The following is a 20354-nucleotide window of genomic DNA, read 5'->3' as shown; positions in this document are numbered from 1 at the left end:
ACAAGTACATCTGAGGTGTAGGGGCCAGGTCATTCCACTGACCTTCTGTTCAAAACGGGCATTAAATGTATTGAACATGCTGTAGAAGAATGCATTGATTCTGCCTGACTTCACTTTGTCATACGTCAATAGGCTTATGTATCGACTCCATTTCTTCTCGGTCTCCCGACTGTTTATCAGGTGTTGATATTTTTTGTCAGCTCCGTTACCACCCCTTGGTATTTGCCAAATATCTTTTCCTCACTGGCACTCTCTTGCTTCCCCCTGACCGAGTGAGAGGCAATGAAAGGATGCCCGTCTTGGCCTGAAACACATCTCCTGGTCAACATATTTGCCCTTTCCGTTTCTTCTTCCTACCTTACACTTTCTGCCGAAGGAATTCCTTTTACATCTTGAGGTTATGCTCAGTGATACTTTTCCATCTTGAGGTTATTAGTGACACAAATGTGACACTTTTTGTGGATTTCATAATTGCAGCATGAAAGCTGGTGGAGATACTATAAAATGCAGCCACATTGTAAAAATATTGGCATGCTCTCAAATCTAATCAAGGCACACTGACTCCCATATCTTAATTCCCAATACGCAGGCGATATTTGGTTGCGATGATTATCATTGTTCTATTGTTTCATGCTGAGTTCATGTGCAAAAGCCTGCAGTTGTTTCCTCTGTGGCTCACATTTGTGTTTCCCTGACATTATGTGCAATCTCTTCCTGTTGGATTGTACTAATTGGCTTCAGCAGTCTCCAGATTCCACTGTCACAATCTGCCAGTTCTTGGAACGGGGAATAATATCAGTAAGCGGAAGGGAACAAGGACCAAGGATGCAAACCTCGAGAGCATATTTGACAAGTGAGATCTAGTCATACTGTTTGTGGTGATGGGAACCTGAAGCTACTTGATAACTAAAATGCTGCAGTGTTAATATTAGGTCAGACTTCTCTATGTCTCAGTGTGTTTTTTTTTTTTTTATCAATCCATTTGGCTTTTCTGAACTTGTAAGATCATAAACCTTCTTTTGGCATTTTAAAGTTCAATTGTCCTTGTATTCCGTGAAGGCAACTCTCAATTACAATCTCCTCCTCTCTCTATGCTCTAACTATTAATGTTGCCGCCTTCTTACTACCTATTACAATTCCATCCATTCTCTCTACTAATTCCTGCCAAAAGATTCTCAGAAATACAGAATCTGCATTTTTATACAACGTGCATCTATTCATATCACATCCTGTTCATCCCTTTTAATGAAAGTGGCCCTTTTGGTGAATGATTGACATCTGTTCTCCATCCATTGCAGAATTTTTCACCCACCTCAGCTGTCTGACCTGTGCACTTTTAAATCCGGTTTTGGATTTGGAAAAATATACCTTCAATGTAGAGATCAAATCCGCCTCCGTCATAAAAACACAGTATGTTATTTAAAATGTTATTTCACTTATTTTTGTGCCCCATCTGCCTGGACTGCATTCTGAATGAGGACTTCAAAGGTGAGAAAACAGAGACGGAAGTCATTGTGCTCGACTCCCACCTCCCGCACAATCTGTGCTGCATTTTGTTGAACTACATTTCAAAATAATTTAGTCCTACTGGTTGTAACCAGCATTCTAAATGTATTGAATTAAATATCCTTTTTTCCTTTTGCACGCTAGATTTTTACCTTCTCGCAGGTCAATGCACTATCCCCAAAGTAAAATTGAATTACATTGAAAAATGTGTAACAATACTAAAGAGGCAATAATATCGGTCCCTTTCGCTTTGTTTGGTGTAGTATCTCTCTCCTGTACTGTTTCTCAACCAATGTAAAAGATACAGAAGAGGCAAGAAATATTTCAAAGGAGATAAAAGAAAACATAAGCTAATTGTATTATTTACCGTATTTTTGCTCCTTACAGGGCAACGAATACGACTCCGCCCACACACTGTGGGTAGTAATATAAATGGGCTACAAGCAAAGGCAGACGTGACTGAGTGAAGGACAAAACTCCCAGTAGTCCCTTAGAATCAACCGCTCTTCATTCAGGTCACACCACTGTGGGCATTCGGATACCTCGCTTTTGTCAAATTAAAGCTTAAAAAGGTTGAAGGAACATGACAACAAAAAACAAGTTTATTTGCACCCTCAGTTTTTTTTAAACCTATTTTGGCTGAAGTGGGTCCAGACAACACATGGTCACCTTGATTAAGGGGAGCTGCCATCAATTAGGCAGAGTTATTTCAATCAAATCTGAAGGACATTGGGAAACAATCTTTAATTAAGGCATCACCTTTGCTACAAATATTGCCCACCATCATGGGCAGGGAATTAGAGGTGAGCTTTTCAATAGAATTCACTCCTGCAATCAGGACTCACAATTTAGCTCCTAACCTGTCAGAAACTGTATTTGAATAAATCTTTAACTTGACATCATTTAATTACTCTCTTTAATTTATCTTGTGTGCCCCAGTCTTTACACTATTGAATGGTATCCTGCCTTACTTTAATTTTCTGCATTTGTTAAAAGAAGTCTATCATATTTGGACTTTTGGAAACGCGTTTTGATGATTTTCCTGATAAGAATTACGACTAGATTATTGGCACTTTGACATTAACCAAAGCAAGCCGTTAAACAAAGCTATAAATGCTGTAATCTCACAGTCCTATAGGTTATGATGTATTTAGAATGTAGGTCTCAAAATAACAGAAATGTCCTCACATCAAAGTAAATTGTGTGTAGCCACCTCACAGTTCGGAATATTGTTCATCGCAGGGAAAATATATTCTCATAAATCTGAAGAAAACTAAACAAAATATATATTTTTAATTTATTTTTTCCCACCAGTCTTGTCAACCAACTTTCTTCCTTTCCCCTCTTTCCTGGTCATTGTTTCCTCACCATATGCTAATTATCCATCTCTGACTTGCCTTTTTTTTTAGTGATTATTAGCTGTGATTGTCAGAAGGTTGTTGTAGAATAGAATGCTGCCTCCAAGCTATTTCAGATCCTCAGCAAAGTTTGTGCACATACTTGCAGCAATCGGGAGAGGAAACCCTGACTGAATTTTCCTGCTCTTATTCAGTGTGTTGAGGCTATTTAGTGGTTTCTTATCTTTGCTGTGGTTTAAGTCAACAAACTGAGCATAGACTGGGAAATGGACCAAGAACTTGCCAGAATTGATGAATAGATGGTTATAAAAGAAAAGTGGACTAGCATTGCACTGGTAATTTTAAATTGAACTTTGTCAGTTTCTGAAATATAGGCATTAATGGGTTGTTAATCCCCTTTGATATAGGGGCCGGTCATCCTGACATGTAAAACAAGTTTTTGATGGATTCTTAGTGATTTAAATTGGTGCACACTGAACAGTGATCAAAGTACTATATTGTGTCATCTAGAATATAGAACAGTACAGCACAGGGAGAGGCACTTTGACCCACAATGTCCATGCCGAAAATGATGCTAAATTAAATTAATCTTCTCTGCCTCCATGTGATTCATAACCCTCCATTCCCTGCACATCCACATCTATCTATCTATCTATTTTCTATTTTACTAAAACTCTGTTCTTGACCGGTTTTGGCTTTCTGTGCTGCGGTTTCCGAGAGTACGCCACCACCTACGGCCGTCATTTTTGGCCACCTCGTTCAGAGCCCCCCTCCGCTGTATGTGTGCCGAGGATTTTTCCCGTCAATGAAAATTGACAGAGATATTAATGTTTTTACAACATTCCCCATTCTCTCTGCTGCCTCTGCTGGAGGGAGGGGGAGGGACTATAAAACCAGGAAGTGGTGTGCCTCAATCAGTTTCTGCAAGTGGTGTGCCTCAATCAGTCTCTGCAAGTGGTGTGCCTCAATCAGAGCTTTGAATGACACTGACAAATGTCTACAGCACTGTGAGTACCCTTAATTTGGTTTGAAAATGAAAATATGATTAGAGGTAAAAAAGCACTGCCTGCAAATGGTTGTTTGGGTTTGGGTTGAAGTAAAAAGGCACTCTCTTTCTCCCCCCCCCCCACAACCGCACGTTGGCCCCCTCCCCCCCTCTCCTCCCCCCCCTCTCCCCCCCCTCCTCCCCCTCCCCCCCCCTCGCCCTCCCCCCCTCCCTCCCTCTCCCTCTCCTCCCCCCCTCTCCCCTCCCCTCTCCTCTCCTCTCCTCTCCCCCAGACCCAACGGGTCTGCACTTGGTCTAGTATTATTATAAAACTCTGATCTTGGATGTTTATGTCCGTATTTATTTGTGCGTTTGATTGTGTATCCTCGAAAATCCGATGATCTAACGGTGAAATTTTTACGTATTCCGGTAGAGGTTTACCTCATGATCTCGAAAATCGCCTCATCTGTAAATTTGATTCATTATTTCTTGAGTTATTTCTTCAATTCGTCACGAATCAGAACTTTTTGGAAGTTAACGAGCTGAAGCGAGCTGATGACGTCACAATGGCTCTGCTCCTCACAGCCAGCTGTGCAGAGTTTTCAACATGCAGCTTGCTGGCCACTGTTTTCCATGAGCAGCTAGTTACGTAATCCCCCCCCCCCCCCGCGTAACTCGCACTCGGCTGGCCATCGGCAGCGCCCCGCCCCCCCCCCCCCCCCCCCCCCCCCCCCCCCGTGCTCAGGATTGAAGCCGCTAAACACGCAGTAATTTGGTTGGGCTTCCGAGGGCTTAAGAGGTCCCAAGAGGACCCGAGAGCTGTCGAGGCCCGCCACCCATTCGCAGTCAGCCTCCTCTCCCCCCTCTCCATGCCACCCCCTCTCCATGCCCCCCCCTCTCCACCCCTCTCCCCCCTCCCCCCCCCCCCCTCTCCTTCCCCCCCTCTCTATCTTTCTCTGCCCCACTCTCTCTGCCCCTCGAGATAGCGCGGGGCTGGGGTAAAAGGAGCCAATGAGTAATATTAATATAATATCAAGGGGGGTGGTCAGTGTGTGTGTGTGGGGGGGGGGGGTGGGCGGGGGGTGGTTAGTGTGTGTGGGGGGGGGGGGGGGGATTGGGGGGTTAGTGTGTGTGTATAACGCTGCAGGCCGGCCCCGCCCCCCCTCCTAACCTCGCGTTGATGTGACAGGACCCAACGGGTCCCCCTTGGTCTAGTGTCTACCTAAAAGCCTCATGAATGCCACTATCATATTTTTAATTATTATTTCTTCTCGGTGTCTCCTCCACCACCCTTGGCAGCACTTGCCAGGCACATACCACGCTCCCTGTAAAATAAAGACTTGTTTTGCAACATATCTCTGTCTACACCTCTCCCTTCATTTAATTGTGTGGAAGTTGACTGAACCACATGTTTGGGTAGGTGCAAAATTGGTAATCTATACTCTGACATCTATTTAGTGCTGAAGACCAAGGCTAAATTTCTACATCTTAATGTCTTTCGAAGTGGTCTAGGGTAACAGTCATTTGTAAAGGACTAAATAGAGTACCAGGTGTACTGCTCTGTGACAGGTGATAAATGTTCAGTGGGGTGTGTGGTGCTCCCTAAAATCAAATAGCTCGGCGGCATTCCAGTCAATACTCCACATGATAAGTGCTCATTGGCTAAGGTGACGAGGCCTGCTATCACACATTGCTGAAAGCCCCATTCATTAGTCACTGTTCTCCAGAGACAAGAGGGGGAGAATGCACAAAACATCATTTTAAATAAGTCATCTGATGTTATTATTATGTGGAGAAATACCTTCATTTGTGATGTGCAATATCAGTCGTGGATTTTTATAATCTTATATTTTATTTATGCAGACTCTGACAAAGGACCAAGAAGAAATAACGTCAATAATTAAAGAGCTAAACTGTCATTTTGTTTCTAAATATCTTAAATGCAAAGCCCAAGGCGTTTTCTATTTTAAAAACCTCTGAACTGGCAGTGTTGACTGAAAGGGATTTGATTTCTATTCCCTTTTCATCACTGTGTGTTCTCCTGAATGTAGCTGTCAGCAAGGCTCAGTGTAGACATCTGAGTTCCCTTCATTCTCACCATGGTTGCCAAACTCTGTACATGCCAGGACCTGTGTCCCAGGACTGCCAGCAGATCTTCCAGCTGACTGAATAAATGAGGAAATCATATGAAATCATCCTCCACCAGTGGCAGGTGTTCCTTGAAGAAAAAGCACTGAACTGTTTCAGTCTGGGTTTCTTTCCCACTGATGTTAAGCCACCTAATCAGGTGCCGTTGTTAGTTTTATGCCCCTGGAGACCAAGGTAAATAGCTGAGCAGATGGTTGTCTCCATGAGCTTTATGCACTGAGCAGGGGGTTGTGGGGAGAGTAGAAAAGAGATCCAGGCTTTCATTTAATAATTCATTTAATTTATTCCTAACATTGAAGTGGAAGTAAACAAACATTGGAGGAGAAGTAGGAGAGGAAAGTTGCTGTAAGTAGACAGGATGACACAAAGCACAAAATCAAGGCGATTGAGAGTGGAGAGGTGGGATTGGGGAGAAAGTTTGGTGAGTACGTGAAATGAAAACATTGAATAATGCACAAGAGATTCATGGGGATTTTTAGAGGCACTTTTCAGGCCTTTGAGACCAGGAGTTGAAATCCAGAAATACAGGAAGAAATAGGGAAGGATGTATATTATTGTGTGGCTTCAGGGAAAGTTGAATCTCTGGACAGGGAGTTAAACAAGAAGGGAGAATGTGTATCTTGGACATGGGATCCAGAGGTAGAAACGGAACAGAGGGTTGTCTGCTGTGGGATAATAATTTTGTATTTGGTAGCAAAAGAGCTGAAAAAATCAAGACATTTAGATTGGATGGTACTGATTTGTATTCCTATGTCTATCTTTGAAATTCAGGCAGTTACATTTTTATATGTATAACAATTACTGGTGTACAATGCTGCTTGTGCCAGAAGCATTACCCAGTACTCGTAGCATAGTTTTATTTCAACAAAGCACCAACAGCAGGAAGTAGTGATTTTAGAGGCAAACTCCAACTTGTCTCTTAAGCCTCAGGCAAGCTAGTAAATTAATGTTGGACACATTTTTAGTATCTTATCCATTTAAAATTCTTCAGTAGTTTTTTGTCATCTGTCCCAGTGCTATTCTTTCATCAATGACATTAATGTTCTTGCTCTATATGATTGCAGCGCTTCTAATACAACTTGTTCAATGCAAGGAATAGTTTTGAGCTTGTACTCCATACTTCACACTGCCAATTCCAGCAACTCCTCCTGATCCACTTCTGCAATGCAACACCAGTTCCACCTATAACTTGTTCCAGTAGCAGCTGAATTTTTCATATTGAAAACAGTACTGCTGTACTTACAATGAGTAATATTGGAACTGTCAACTCCATCAAGTGTTCTGGAGCCTTGATGTGGGAATGGGCGCATTAGCAATGTCAGATGTTTAACTTCTTCCAAAATCTAACTCGGACCATCAATACCTGTGCACCTGAGGTGTTACATATGAAATCTGTTGAATAGAAAGCAATGCAATATCTCATTGAGTGATGATTATATGGGTGGGTGCAGGGTTGAATGTAATAAAGTTATGACAGAAAGTAATGATTTCCAACTTTATTTTGCTAACTCTATCTATCTAAGCACAGAATTTTGACTGATAGCGGTCAACGATAATGCCCAAGTTACCATTGACCTTGTATGAGTCTACTGTAGATTCAACATGGTATTCAAACATACTAGGAAATTCAATGGATCATGTCTATATCTCTACGCATCCAGGTTTTACAGTGAAGCGATCAAGGATAAGATTCAGGGAAAGGAGCACTGAATAATGTTTCAGTTTCTAAAACCCCTTACCACCAGTCCAGATGTGGGTGGATGATCAGAAATCAAAATTAAAGTTATCCTGGTCAATTTGGAGAAACGCACACAATAACAAAAGCTCACATTTGAGAAGAGCCTGGCAGGTTGATTTTGTTGCATTGTTCTCTGGGAACTGGTATAAAACAGAACTTTGTAACTCCCACACATGTTACAGTTAATTTGCATGATCTTTTATTTGGAAGAGCCATATGTTATTTTGAAGTAATATTAACAGATTGCCCTTAACATTTCTCACAATGTAGAATATATTATTTTTTAGCAATAGACCTTTGTGCCAAAAGAATGTGTCTATCGTGTAGTGATGATCATCTATTGTATTCCCATCTGCAAAAACTTTGGAAAAACAAAAGCTTTACTTTCTCAATTTATCTCTAATTCTTTCCTTTAGCTCCTCCATGCTTTTCCCCTTAACTTTTATTTCATCTTTCTGCATCTCTCATCGGCTTTGTGCCTTTGCATCGGTGGGTTTATCCGCTTTACTATTACGCTTCACTTTATTGTAAGTCTCTTCCGTCTGGGTTTATCCAGCTGACTCTCTCACTTCAGTTTAGTCCAACAACACAATGAAATATGTAATTAATCATTTATAGGATCTCAGGAAATAATGGCTGTGGCAGATTATCAATTAACTCAAATCATTAAGGGCCTGTCCCACTTTCACGACCTAATTCACGACTTCTGCCAAGTTTGCTCTTGATTCATACTCACAGCATGGTCGTAGGAGGTCGTAGGTAGGTCATGATGCTAGTCGTGGGTTCTCATGGCATCAAGTAGGTCGGGGGGCGTTTTTCTAAACTGATGAAAAATGTCCATGATTCAGATTCAGATTCAATTTTAATTGTCATTGTCAGTGTACAGTACAGAGACAACGAAATGCATTTAGCATCTCCCTGGAAGTGCGACATAGCAAACGATTTGAATAAATAATAATAAGTGTCCGGGGTGATTGGCAGTCACCGAAGTTTTTATGAGCAAAAAAAGGTTGTGAATTACATCGTGAAAGTGGGGTAGGCCCTTAAGTCAGCCTAAATAATTATCTAAATATCATAAAACCCTCATAAAATGGGAGCTATTCAGCCTTTTGCCAAGCTGGCACTATTATCCCAGAACAGACAACTTGTATGAGCTGTTTAAAAAAATGTGCGGGATCTAATCTTCATAAAAAGATGCATGGAATTCAAAAGACGGAGAGGGTACCAAAACATGTATAGCTGACTGTTTAGTCTTCCTCTGGAGAGTTGTGCCTCATTCTTGGGACGACACTTTCGGAATGGCTAAGGCTTTGGTGAGGATCCAGGGAAGTTTTATGAAGATCTTTGAAGGATAAATGATTTTAAATACACGGAGGATCTACAAAGCCTTCAGTTGTTATGCCAAGTGAAAAGTTTGAGTGGCTTTGAAGATGTATTTGGGAACACTGCAAAATTTATTGGCCAAAAAGCAACAGAGTAATTATCTGTGCAAGTTGTGGTCCAAAATGTGACTGATAAAGTGGCAAAAGAAGAGTCAAAGAATTGGAAAAATACTTGTGGAAGATGCTGTGGGAAAACAGCCAGTGATTGATACTATTTGGCCAACTCAGGCAAAATGAATCAACCATCTGTTGTGCTGTATGATTGCATGAAATGCCGTACATTGCATTCTTAGTTCAGTTTAGAGATACAGCGTGGAAATAGGTCCTTAATAGGAAAATAGGAAATAGGCCCCATCGAAGCCGCACTGACTAACGATCACCCATACACTAGTTCTCCGTTATCCCATTTTCGCATTGTACAAAGCCAATTAACCCACAAATCTGCATGTCTTTGGGATGTGGGAGGAAACCGGAGGACCCGGATAAAACCCGTGATCACAGGGCGAGCATGAAAACACCACCAAGACATCGCCCCTGGTCAGCTTCGAACTCGGGTCTCTGGCGCTGTGAGGTAGCAACTCGACCACTGTGCCACCTTAAGATTTTCTTAATAGATTCAATGTTTCTTTTAAAAGCAAGAGAGCCGAGAACTGTCACATATGTACCATCTCCAAATATCAAGTGCAGATTTTTTGACAAATGCCACCTGACACCTTGAGTTTGAAAACCTGCCTGGAATTGCGGTCCTCTGAAGGTGGCTGCATGTATCAAAGCGGGCTGATTACAATCTGACGTGGAGACAGCTCCCCCTCAAGCACACAGGGTAACTTGTCACTGTTTCTCACAGCTCAGTGTGGCTGATGTAACATGGCAGGAAAACGCATCCAAACTATGCAAAAGGGAACGGGGTTCAGGGTTCTGCAGCTTCTACCAAACAGTAAACATGACAAATGGAGCCAAAGACCAGAAGAACCAGCGACTATATTACGTAGTAATACAATTTACAGCTGCTGCAAGAAGCATTCTAACATTACGGGGGAATATTTGCTGGTAAGGGAGCTGGCATACCGAAATCTCTAGATTAAGCACAGAAATATTTTTCTATTTTGAGAAAAGGCACAAAGATGCCACAATGGTCAGAATATCGCATACATTGCTTACTTGGTAGTCCTGTCAGCTCTAAGTCAGAGACTTGTGCGTTTAAGTCAAGCTCTGGTATGGAATAATGTATGGTCAGAAATGTTGTTTGGTGGAAACTTCCGTTAGACATATAGATCCTATTTTGAAGAAAATCAGGGAAATTATTGCTGGTATTCTAAGATGCCTAAATTAACATCATTAACAGTCGATTATCACTTTATTAGAAACATAGAAATTAGGTGCAGGAGTAGGCCATTCGGCCCTTCGAGCCTGCACCGCCATTCAATATGATCATGGCTGTGAGTGGGAGCTCTCTGTGTTCAACATACCTGCTCATTTCCCTCCATGCCTCTTCCTAATTAATTAGCTGCTGTGGCCTTTGGTACATGAAAATCAGGGCTGTGGGGAAACTCCTCCAAAAAATGGAGGGTGTAACGCCCCAGGGCTGCGTATAAGTGGCAACAGTGCTCTATACAAAAATGAGATGCTAACATCACAATGTATAAAACAAACAACACCAAATGTATAGACACAAGGAACTGCAGGTGCTGGTTTACAAAAGGACACTTAAAGCGCTGGAGTAATTCATCAGGTCACGCAGCATCTTTGGAGAACGCAGATGGGTGAGGTGTTGGGTTGGGACTGAATGTATAACCCGAATGACACTAAGAAACTAAAGATCTTTCCACTGAGCTTTTCTTTCGTATATCTCCTTTTACTTTGAACAAAGCTTATTTTTGAAATTTAAGAAAACATGAAAACAGAAAACTGGCAGATTTGGAACTTTTGAGATAAAAGCACGGACTGCTGGAAACTGTGATCGAGTCAAGTGGTGTCTGTGGAAAGAGCAACATAGTTCATATTTCAGATCAAAGAACATTTGTGAGAACTGATTTTTCATAAATAAAACATATTTTCCTTCACTGACGTATCTATATTGTAATAGTTTAATCTATATATGATTCTGTGAATTACCAAAAACAATACCTTTCTCCTTTGCTAAATTCAGAAATAGTCACAATCCTTATTTGGCAATATCGTAATCATTTTCCTTTGATTATATGCCATCTTTATCTTCTCTTGATAGCCATTATTGGAGCACTTGCCTTGTTAGGTTTTATTGCCTTACAGGCAGTGTATTTGTTCCTTTTCTGTGAATTATTGCTTCTTTGTTATCATTAATTTTAATGTAGATTCCCAGTTAAATATAGATAAGCCTTTGCACTTTGCATTATTCAGATATAAGACATGAGTTTCGGAATGAACAAAATTAGTTTCAAAACTTCATATACAATTATATCAGATTATTATAATTAAAGACCCTTTTCTATCATTAATCAATTAACCCTTGCTGATTACAGAGTGCAATATCTAAAGTCATCTGTATCTTCATTGGTTCCGCAACATATTGATCCAGAATCTTTCTCTTATGAGGCATAGTTTGAAGCATATCCATGATCTACAAGGTTCTTTATCCAACACAGGATAGCTGAAACCCTAGTCAATTCGTCCTTCCCCACCCAAACCACCCCCTCTCCGGGCACTTTTCCTTGCCCTTTACCTCCCCCCTTGACTCCATTCAAGGACCCAAGCAGTCTTTCCAGGTGCGGCAGAGGTTCACCTGCACCTCCTCCAACCTAATCTTTTGCATCCGCTGCTCTACATCGGCGAGAACAAGCGTAGGCTTGGTGATCGCAATAACCAACCTGATCTCCCGGTGGCTCAGCACTTCAACTCCCCCTCCCATTCCGAATCCGACCTTTCTGTCCTGGGCCTCCTTCATGGCCAGAGTGAGGACCACCGTAAATTGAAGGAGCAGCACCTCATATTTCGCGTGAGCAGTCTGCACCCCAGCGGTATGAACATTGACTTCTCTAATTTCAGATAGTACTTACTTTCTCCTCCTCTTCTCAGCTGTCCCTCAGCCCACTGGCTCCTCCTCCTCCTTTCTTCTACCCCCCACCCTCACATCAATCTGAAGAAGGGTTTGGACCCAAAACATTGCCTATTTTCTTCACTCCATAGATGCTGCCTCACCCGCTGAGTTTCTCCAGCATTTTTGTCTACCTTCGTTTTTCCAGCATCTGCAATTCCTTCTTAAACATAGGTGAAATTTCTCCCAGTTAAATATTCGGAAGATAGTATACCCCACCTTTGGTTTCTGCCACATTCCTCATTTGTAAACAAATGACTCCATCCCTTTTAGTTTTATAGATACAGCGTGGAAACAGGCCCTTTGGCTCCACTGAGTCCGCCCCAACCAGCGATCACTTGTACATTAGTTCCATCTATACACTAGTGACAATTTACAGAAGCCTATAAACGGGTGAAACTTCACAATGTGGGAGGAAACTGGAGCACCCATGTGGGAGAGCATACAAACTCAGACAGCACCCACAGTCAGGATCGAACCTGGCTCTCTGGCGCTATAAGGCAGCAACACTAGGGCTGCACCACAATGCGGCCCTTTTCCAGGCAAATCAAATTTAACAAGCCTCTTGATGAACGTTTAATGTTATATTTGACTCAGAAGCTTGAAGCATGTACCCATGTCATGAACAAAACTGCTAACTCCACATCCTCAATTTCAGGACCTCCGCTCATCTGTTTCTGAAACCCATTCCCTACCTTTGTTTTCACTGGATAATGGCTGCAAAGCATTCCTGACTAGGATCCAACCCTCTGCTCTATAAACCTTTCATCCTAACCTCTGGTGCTTGTATCCTAATTTATACCAGGTTATATTTATCCATTGTCATTGTCACTGTGCTTGCAAACCTATAATTGCTTCCTGTTAAACATCACCGTGATTTTAAAAGACACATTATTTTTTAAATACCTCAGTCTTCTTGTTCCTTCCTATTTTGTTTGGTTCTTTATCCTCAAGTTACCTGTGGCCCCTTAATTCCGGTTTCTTGTACACCTTGAATTTAATCATTCCACCACTGGCAACCATACCTGCTGGTAACAAACACTAGGTTTCAGAATCCAATCACTAAATATCTGTAAAATCCCTCCATTTCTTGCACTGATATTTTCTTATGGTCCTTTACGTCAATTGTTATTTGATAAAAGACCTTTTCTGTGCCTTTGGACATTTAACTTCATTACAGAAGAGGTGCTATGTAATTGGTTATTGTTATTTCCCCAGAGTATTTATTTTTACAGTAAGTCTTTAGGATTAATGTCCATCCCATGGAAAATACCTCCGCTGAATTCTATCTTTTTTTTGCTGAGTTGTGGAAGTGGAAATTCATAACATGCAGGAGATGATCAGTGTAAAACTAGATTCTTCTTGTTGTTGCAGGAGCATTGTTCAGTCAGAAGAGAAGCTCATCATTAGTGCATCGTGGGCAAAAGACGAGGACATCAGCCGATTACTAACATCCCTCCCTAACTGGACGAACATGGCTCAGCCTAAACAGATGAGACCAAAGCGAGAAGACGAGGAAGACTTTACAAGGTAGGACATACATTTGAAGACACAAGGAACTGTGGATACTGGAACCTTGAGCAAACATAAAGTACTTGAGTAACTCCGTGGCTCAGGCAGCATCTGTGGAAGGAATTGATAGATGATGTTTGGGTCGGGGCTTTTCATTTAATGTTTTAATCTCAATTTCTGTCATTTCGAGCCAATGAGTAGTTCCTTTTCTGATGTAATCAAATTGATGTTTTAACCAAAAAGTTGGGATGAAAAGGAAATGTTCTGTTGTGATAAGGTAAAGAATGAATGTTTATTTTGTATTGTAGTATTATGTCTTGTAATGCTTTCAAGTGAAACCCCACAATCTGGCATTTGATCTGGAACCATATGGGTGAAATAAAAAGTTGAAATTGAAGAAAGTTGTACAGGTGCACAACCTTTTATCCGGTGTTCCGGAAACCGAAAAACTCCGAAAACCGGCCATTTTTCCCCAGGATGTCGTCTGCACACCAAAGCTCGCGTTTGGCGCCAAACTTGACCGAAACGACCCACGGTCAACACAGGTCTGTACTATTGTCGCGGCTGCCTCCTCCCCGGAGACACTTAAACATCTGTAAATCATTGCTTAAATGTTAGTCAGTTAGTTTGGAGGGCTTTTATGTGAAAGGGAGGGGGGTTAAAGGGGCAAACTTTAATTCTTAGTCCCCTACCTGGTCGGAGAGGCGGGGAGCGGTCAATGCCTTACTGGGTCGCCGTGCAGTAAGCTCCGCAGCGCTGTGGCTGCCAACTCCCAGCTGGGGCTGCGGGCGGCGCCGGTTGTAGCTCCGACCCCGGCAACTCTACCCCTGGCTGCGGGGCGCTCCAAATCCACCGCCGCCCGCGGCCGGACGCCCGCCGTCCCAGCTCCGCGAATGTTGGGAGACGGCGGCGTCGCAGCGCTGGGATACCAGCGGGGAGCGGGCAATGCCTTACCAGGTCGCCGTACGGTAATCTCCGGAGCGCTGTGGCCGCCGACTCCCAACATTCGCGGAGCTGGGACGGCGGGCGTCCGGCCGCGGGCGGCGCTGGATTTGGAGCGCCTCGCAGCCAGGGGAAGAGTTGCCGGGGTCGGAGCTCCAACCGACGCCACCCGCGGCTGGACGGAGCCCCCAGCTCCGCGATGTTGGGAGTCGCCGACCAGGTAGGGGACTAAGAATTAAAGTTTCCCCCTTCACACCCCACCACCACCCCATAAAATCCCTCCAAACTAACTGACTAACATTTATGCAATGATTCCCCGGTCTCCGGGGAGGAGGCAGCCGCTCCAGACTTTTCAAGCCGCCCGCGCTACCTTCCTAATCTACGCTAAAAATCTTCCATTCGGAAATCCGAAAATGTCCGAAATCCGACAAGTGTCTGGTCCCAAGGCTTTCGGATAAAAGGTTGTGCACCTGTATTAAGATTGAAAATTCTGGTTGGAATAAAATCCGTTGAGCACGCGCTACCTACGAAATGTCAAGTGTCTGGGGACAACTCTCTGATTTTCTCATTATGTGTAGGAAGGAATGCTGGTTTACACTAAAGATCTGAAGAAAGGTCTTGACCCGAAACACCACCCATTTTTCACTCCAGAGATGCTGCCTGTCCCGCTGAGTTACCCCATCATTTTGTGTCTATTTCTGATTTTCTCATGTGCCACGTTAGTTTGAGATAAATGTCCCTGAAAAGGTTTGACGTGAATCAGTTTCAATGTCCCACTAGGCCGCTTCCAGGAAAAAATGCACTTGGGAGTGGGATAGACATGTTAATGGCACAACTGGCCAACCCACACACGTGAAGAGCTGTGATCTGAGATGAGGCTTTTGGACATTATGAGAAACAACAACAATAAAAGATTAAATTAGAGTACAAGACAAAGCCAGCTAGAAATGTAAAAACATGGTCGGAGATTCTACAGATATTACAAAAAGACAAGTGTAAGCTGGGTGCTTGAGTCTGGGGGTTTTAACAGCTAACTCAAATATTGTCCCAGAAATAGCAGAAAAATGGGAATTGCAAGGGAGGAAGGAACCTGGGTTACATCACCAGGGAAATGGTACTGAAAAATCTGGTGGAGTCGGAGGCTGACAAGTCCCCTGAGCCTCATGGTCGATTTCAGGGGTAGGAAATGAACTGTACTGGGATGATTGATGCACTGGCCTTAATTTTTACAAACCTTGCTAAGTTTGGGGTAGGGTCCGTAAGATTGAAAAATAGTGAATAAAACTACTTTTCAAAAGGGTGACATGAAGAAACCCCAGGCCAATTAATTTAACATCTGTTGGAGGGAAAACATTAGGACTATGATATAAAGTGTCACAGTAGACCACCTTGAAAAATTCAAACTAATTAGGCAAATCAACGAGGGAAATTATGTTTCTTGTAATTCTTTGAAGAAATAACATGTTCTGCAGACAAAAGGGAGCCTGTGCGGATTATAACATATTGGATAGAAGATTAACTGATTGACAGGTAAAAGAGGAGACCTTTGAGGATCTTTTCCTCGTTGGCAAAAATAAAATGGGCGGTGTGCCATAGAAATCAGAATTAGACCATTAACTCTTGACCATTTATGTAGATGACTCGAATGACGACTCTAAAGGTTTGATTACTAATTTCGCTAGTGTCACAGAGAAAGTTTGGAAAATAAATTACGCAGAGATAATGAGGCTGCAAAAAGGACTGAACGATTAAGCAAGTAGATAAAGATATGGTGTGGAGTATAATCAAGGAAAAATGTAAATTGTCTAATTTGGCAGGTGAAGTGAAATAGAAACATGTCAAAATGATAAAGGAGTGCAGAGCCTGAAGGTGCAGAGAGATCAGGATGTCCTAGTGCAAGATTCACAAAGGCTGGACAGCAAACAGGAAAGTTAATAGATTGAAACTGTTTATTGGTAGGATAACTGAATGCAGAAGTAGGGAAATTATGCATCATTTATGCCAAGTATTGGTGAGATTGTGCGGTCCCCTGATATAAAAAAGGTAGTAGATGTATTGGAAGCAGTTCAGAAAAAGATCACAGGGAAGGATTGGACAGGTCAGTCTTCTATTAGCAGGAGTTTAGAAGAGTGAAAGGAAATGGTTGGAATATAAGATGCTAAAGAGTTTTGAAGGGTGGACAAGGGATTTTTGCTTCCTTTGGGAGAATCTACATTTTTGGATTATCATCCAAAAATAAGGGCTTATCCATCCATGTAAGACAAAGGTCTGATGCTTACTTTTTCTCAGACAATGCAATAAATAAGCAAATTGTCATTTGGTTTATCAATATGGTTAAAGGTTTTGTTTTATGACAATAATGTAGGCTGTTCAGAGTACAGAATGAAAATTAAAGAAATAAACAGTTATATAAACAGCAGAGTCCAGAAGCAGGGTTTCGACTGAAGCAGTGACGATCCTTCCCCCCCCCCCCCCCCCCCCCCCCCCCCCCCCCCACAGAAGCTTCTCCGCTATTGAATCTCAGCACATTGCTGGCACAACTAGCAATACAGATTAATGATGCAGACCCTCAATACATGGGGTGGTTGAGGGGAAATTTGGATGCATCAAGTAGGACATTGGGAGTTCTCTATCTAATGGACAAATATGAGGAGAAGCCTAGAAGAGGATTTCCCTCGGGTTTCTTTCACGCACTTCTATCACGCATATACCACTGGGTGGTGCTACGATGGCAGCCTCGCCTACAGTCTGTCTGTCCTTGGGTTTTTTTTTGTTACTTTTAGCGTGTTTAAAAAGTTTGTGTTAATGTTCTTTGGTTTGTTTTATGTGGTGTTTGGGTGCAGGGGTTGGTGGAAACTTTTTTTCAATCTCTTACCTTGCCGGAGATGCGATTGTTTACCGCATCGTATCTCCGGCCGCTCTGCGGATCTAACATCGTGGAGCCAGAGGCCTTGCTCGGGACTGACTTTGAGCCCCACCGCGGGGCGTGGACTTAACCATTGGAGCCGATTCCTTGCCTGGGATCGATGCTCCAACCGCGGCCTGCGGACTTCAACATCAACGAGCTCGCAGTCTCGGGTTGAGACCGATGTCGGGAAGCTCCAAAAGCCGCACACCATTCGACTAGCTCCGACCTGGGGTAGATCGCCCGGTGCAGGGGGGGCTGAGGTTCCCCCCAGATGCAGGAGCTTGAACGCCCCGACGAGGAGGCCCGCCGCCGGCTACATGAGTAAGATCGTCCCGTCAATGGAAGGTTATTGGCCCCCGACTGCTGGAGGACAAAGAAGGGAGAGATTGAACTTTTTTTTGCCTTCCATCGTAGTGAGGAATGCGGAGGAGTCACTGTGGTGGATGTTCATGTTAAATGTATTTCATGTATTCTGTTGCTTTTTATTGGTATGACTATGGCAAATCAAATTCCTCGTATCTTGCAAAACATACTTGGCTAATAAATTATGATTATGATGGCCAACTTTAGAGCAATATTGGCAGGAGGCAGTACACGATCTCACAGCCGTTTTCATGTCCCACTGTATGATGAGGGATAATATAAGGGACCATTATCTTTATTGAAAAGTAAAAAGTACCACTCCAGTTAAAATTGCTGAAACATAGATAGGAGAATAGTCAGCAATGCTACCCTCCGGATGGGAAGAGTAGACAGTTTTTGATCTTAGATTCAAACCAACAATTTACAAAATGTGTATTATCTCTGATCAAGTAACAGTAATAGTCTGGCAATTTGAAGCCATGATGAATGGTTGTCCATGATATTATAATGGAATAACCCATGGAATTTTCTTTTAAAAATAAACCGTTTTGGGAGTGTTTTATATTTCATAAGGGCTTCTTTCTTCAGCTCTGACTACAGTTGGAGGTATAGTTGGAGTGGTGATCATTGTACGCTTATAATGACCTGTCTGAGATTATGATTTTGTAGGAGGGAACTGCAGATGCTGGTTTAAAACACAGATAGACACAAAATGCTGGAGTAACTCAGCGGGACAGGCAGCATCTCTGGAGAGAAGGAATGGGTTTCGTGACGGGTCAAGATCCTTCTTCAGATTGAAGAAGGGTCTCGACCAGAAATGTCACCCATTCCTTCTCTCCAGTGATGCTGCCTGTCCCGCTGAGTTACTCCAGCATTTTGTGTCTATCTGAGATTGTGATTGATGTGTCAGTTAGAGTCTTTATTTCAAACAAAAAAAAGTAACCATTTAAAAATTGCAGTTTATATAAATAAGCTAAAGTAAATATTGAAATAAACTAACTATAATTTCCATTTTTAATTTAGCTTGTGTTCTAAATTGGCATTAACCTATTGGACCTTCAAGCCTTGGTCAAACTTCACATTCAATTTATGGACAGGCCAATTTATGGCTCAGCCCTATTTTCCTTTTTTTTAAAAAATGAAGCAAGTTGATTTTTCTCCTCTCAACGATAGCATTAAAAATTGCTGGGGCTAAATAGATTGTGTGTCCATGCATGTTAGATTTGGTTTCAATTGAATAAGTGGCCAATTAATTAGTCTCTCAAGGATATAGATGGATATCTCTCTCTCTCTGCATTTTTGCCAGGATATCCTTTGTACCAGTCCGTGATTCTTCTTTGTGTCTGCATGCTTCAGTGCTAGTGAGTCACATGAACATTGTGAACGGTGCCAATAATATATATTTGTAGTTAATTAATTGTCCAATTTATCTTATTTTTAATTTTAAGAACATAATAATGTTGAGGTTTCTTTAATAAAATCAAATAGGGTTAAGGCAACATTTGCAATCAGCCAATTTCAAGGGTACAGGGAATATCCCTGCTTTAATACATAGTATTGCTGTGTGTCATCAAAGTATACAAGAAGGATTAACATTCTGCACTCCTCTCCATCGCAAGCTTTCAGAAAGCAGTGACGATTATAGATGGTTTCTAAACATGTTGTACTTAAAAGGTTAAAAGAGCAGGATGAGTTTCAGCCACATAAAACATACTTGAATGGCACCAGTGACTTCCATTTCTCCTTCCATGGCTTGGCCCATCCTTCCATTTATCACCCTGTCAGAATCCTGAAATAGAAATATCTTTTAAGTGTCCAGAAAGAAACAGAGTAAACGTGATTAATTGTACTTGCTGACACGTTACCACCAGCATTTTACCAAGTGGTTGGGGCAGTTAGTGAGGAAGTGGGCAACTGAAGTTTAAATGACCTGAGGTGGCTCTGGTCAAGCGTTGCAATATATCAACTCCCTATTGTAATGAATTGTCAGCAATTTTCCTTTAATATGATTGAGAGCTGCAGGGTGACTAGTAATATGCTAATTGATGAGCATCACTCTGCTTTCTGTCCTCGCCAGTTAATTCTCTTGGCTTTTAGGTCTCTAAGCAACTGATATGTACACCATTTCAAAAAGGTTACTCTTCATAATAATAAGCATCTTGCAGTAGAACAACAGCTGACAGAATTCATTAGTCTCAGATTCAAGAGCAGCTCCAGTAAACATGTCTCTACAAATCTTCAAAGCAGCTTTAAATGCAAGAGAAAAATTGTGATTTTTCAACTGCTGACCTTTTAAAAGAGAATTTATACGATTTTCTGACGTATACTTCTTGCGATTAGGTTTTTTTTATCCAGGTGCGACATTGTCAATAATTCAATCTCCGATTCATTGGAATTGCAAATTGAGATTTTTACCTCAGGTGTTTCTTCCGTTAGGGG

General features: G+C 42.1%; 1 protein-coding gene across 1 annotated transcript in view; it reads left to right on the top strand.

Annotated features, from left to right (window-relative positions):
• Positions 1 to 20354, top strand: part of exoc4 (exocyst complex component 4) — a 362722-nt gene that overhangs the window by 302850 nt on the left and 39518 nt on the right. Inside the window, exon 12 of the mRNA XM_055653386.1 lies at positions 13565 to 13720. Coding sequence (XP_055509361.1) covers positions 13565 to 13720 — 156 coding nt within the window. The remainder of the gene's footprint in view (positions 1 to 13564; positions 13721 to 20354) is intronic.

Source organism: Leucoraja erinacea, chromosome 22 (genome assembly GCF_028641065.1).
Source record: "Leucoraja erinacea ecotype New England chromosome 22, Leri_hhj_1, whole genome shotgun sequence".
Taxonomy (NCBI): Eukaryota; Metazoa; Chordata; class Chondrichthyes; order Rajiformes; family Rajidae; genus Leucoraja; species Leucoraja erinaceus.
Note: the sequence above shows the minus strand (reverse complement) of the source record. Positions and strands in the feature narration are given on the sequence as shown.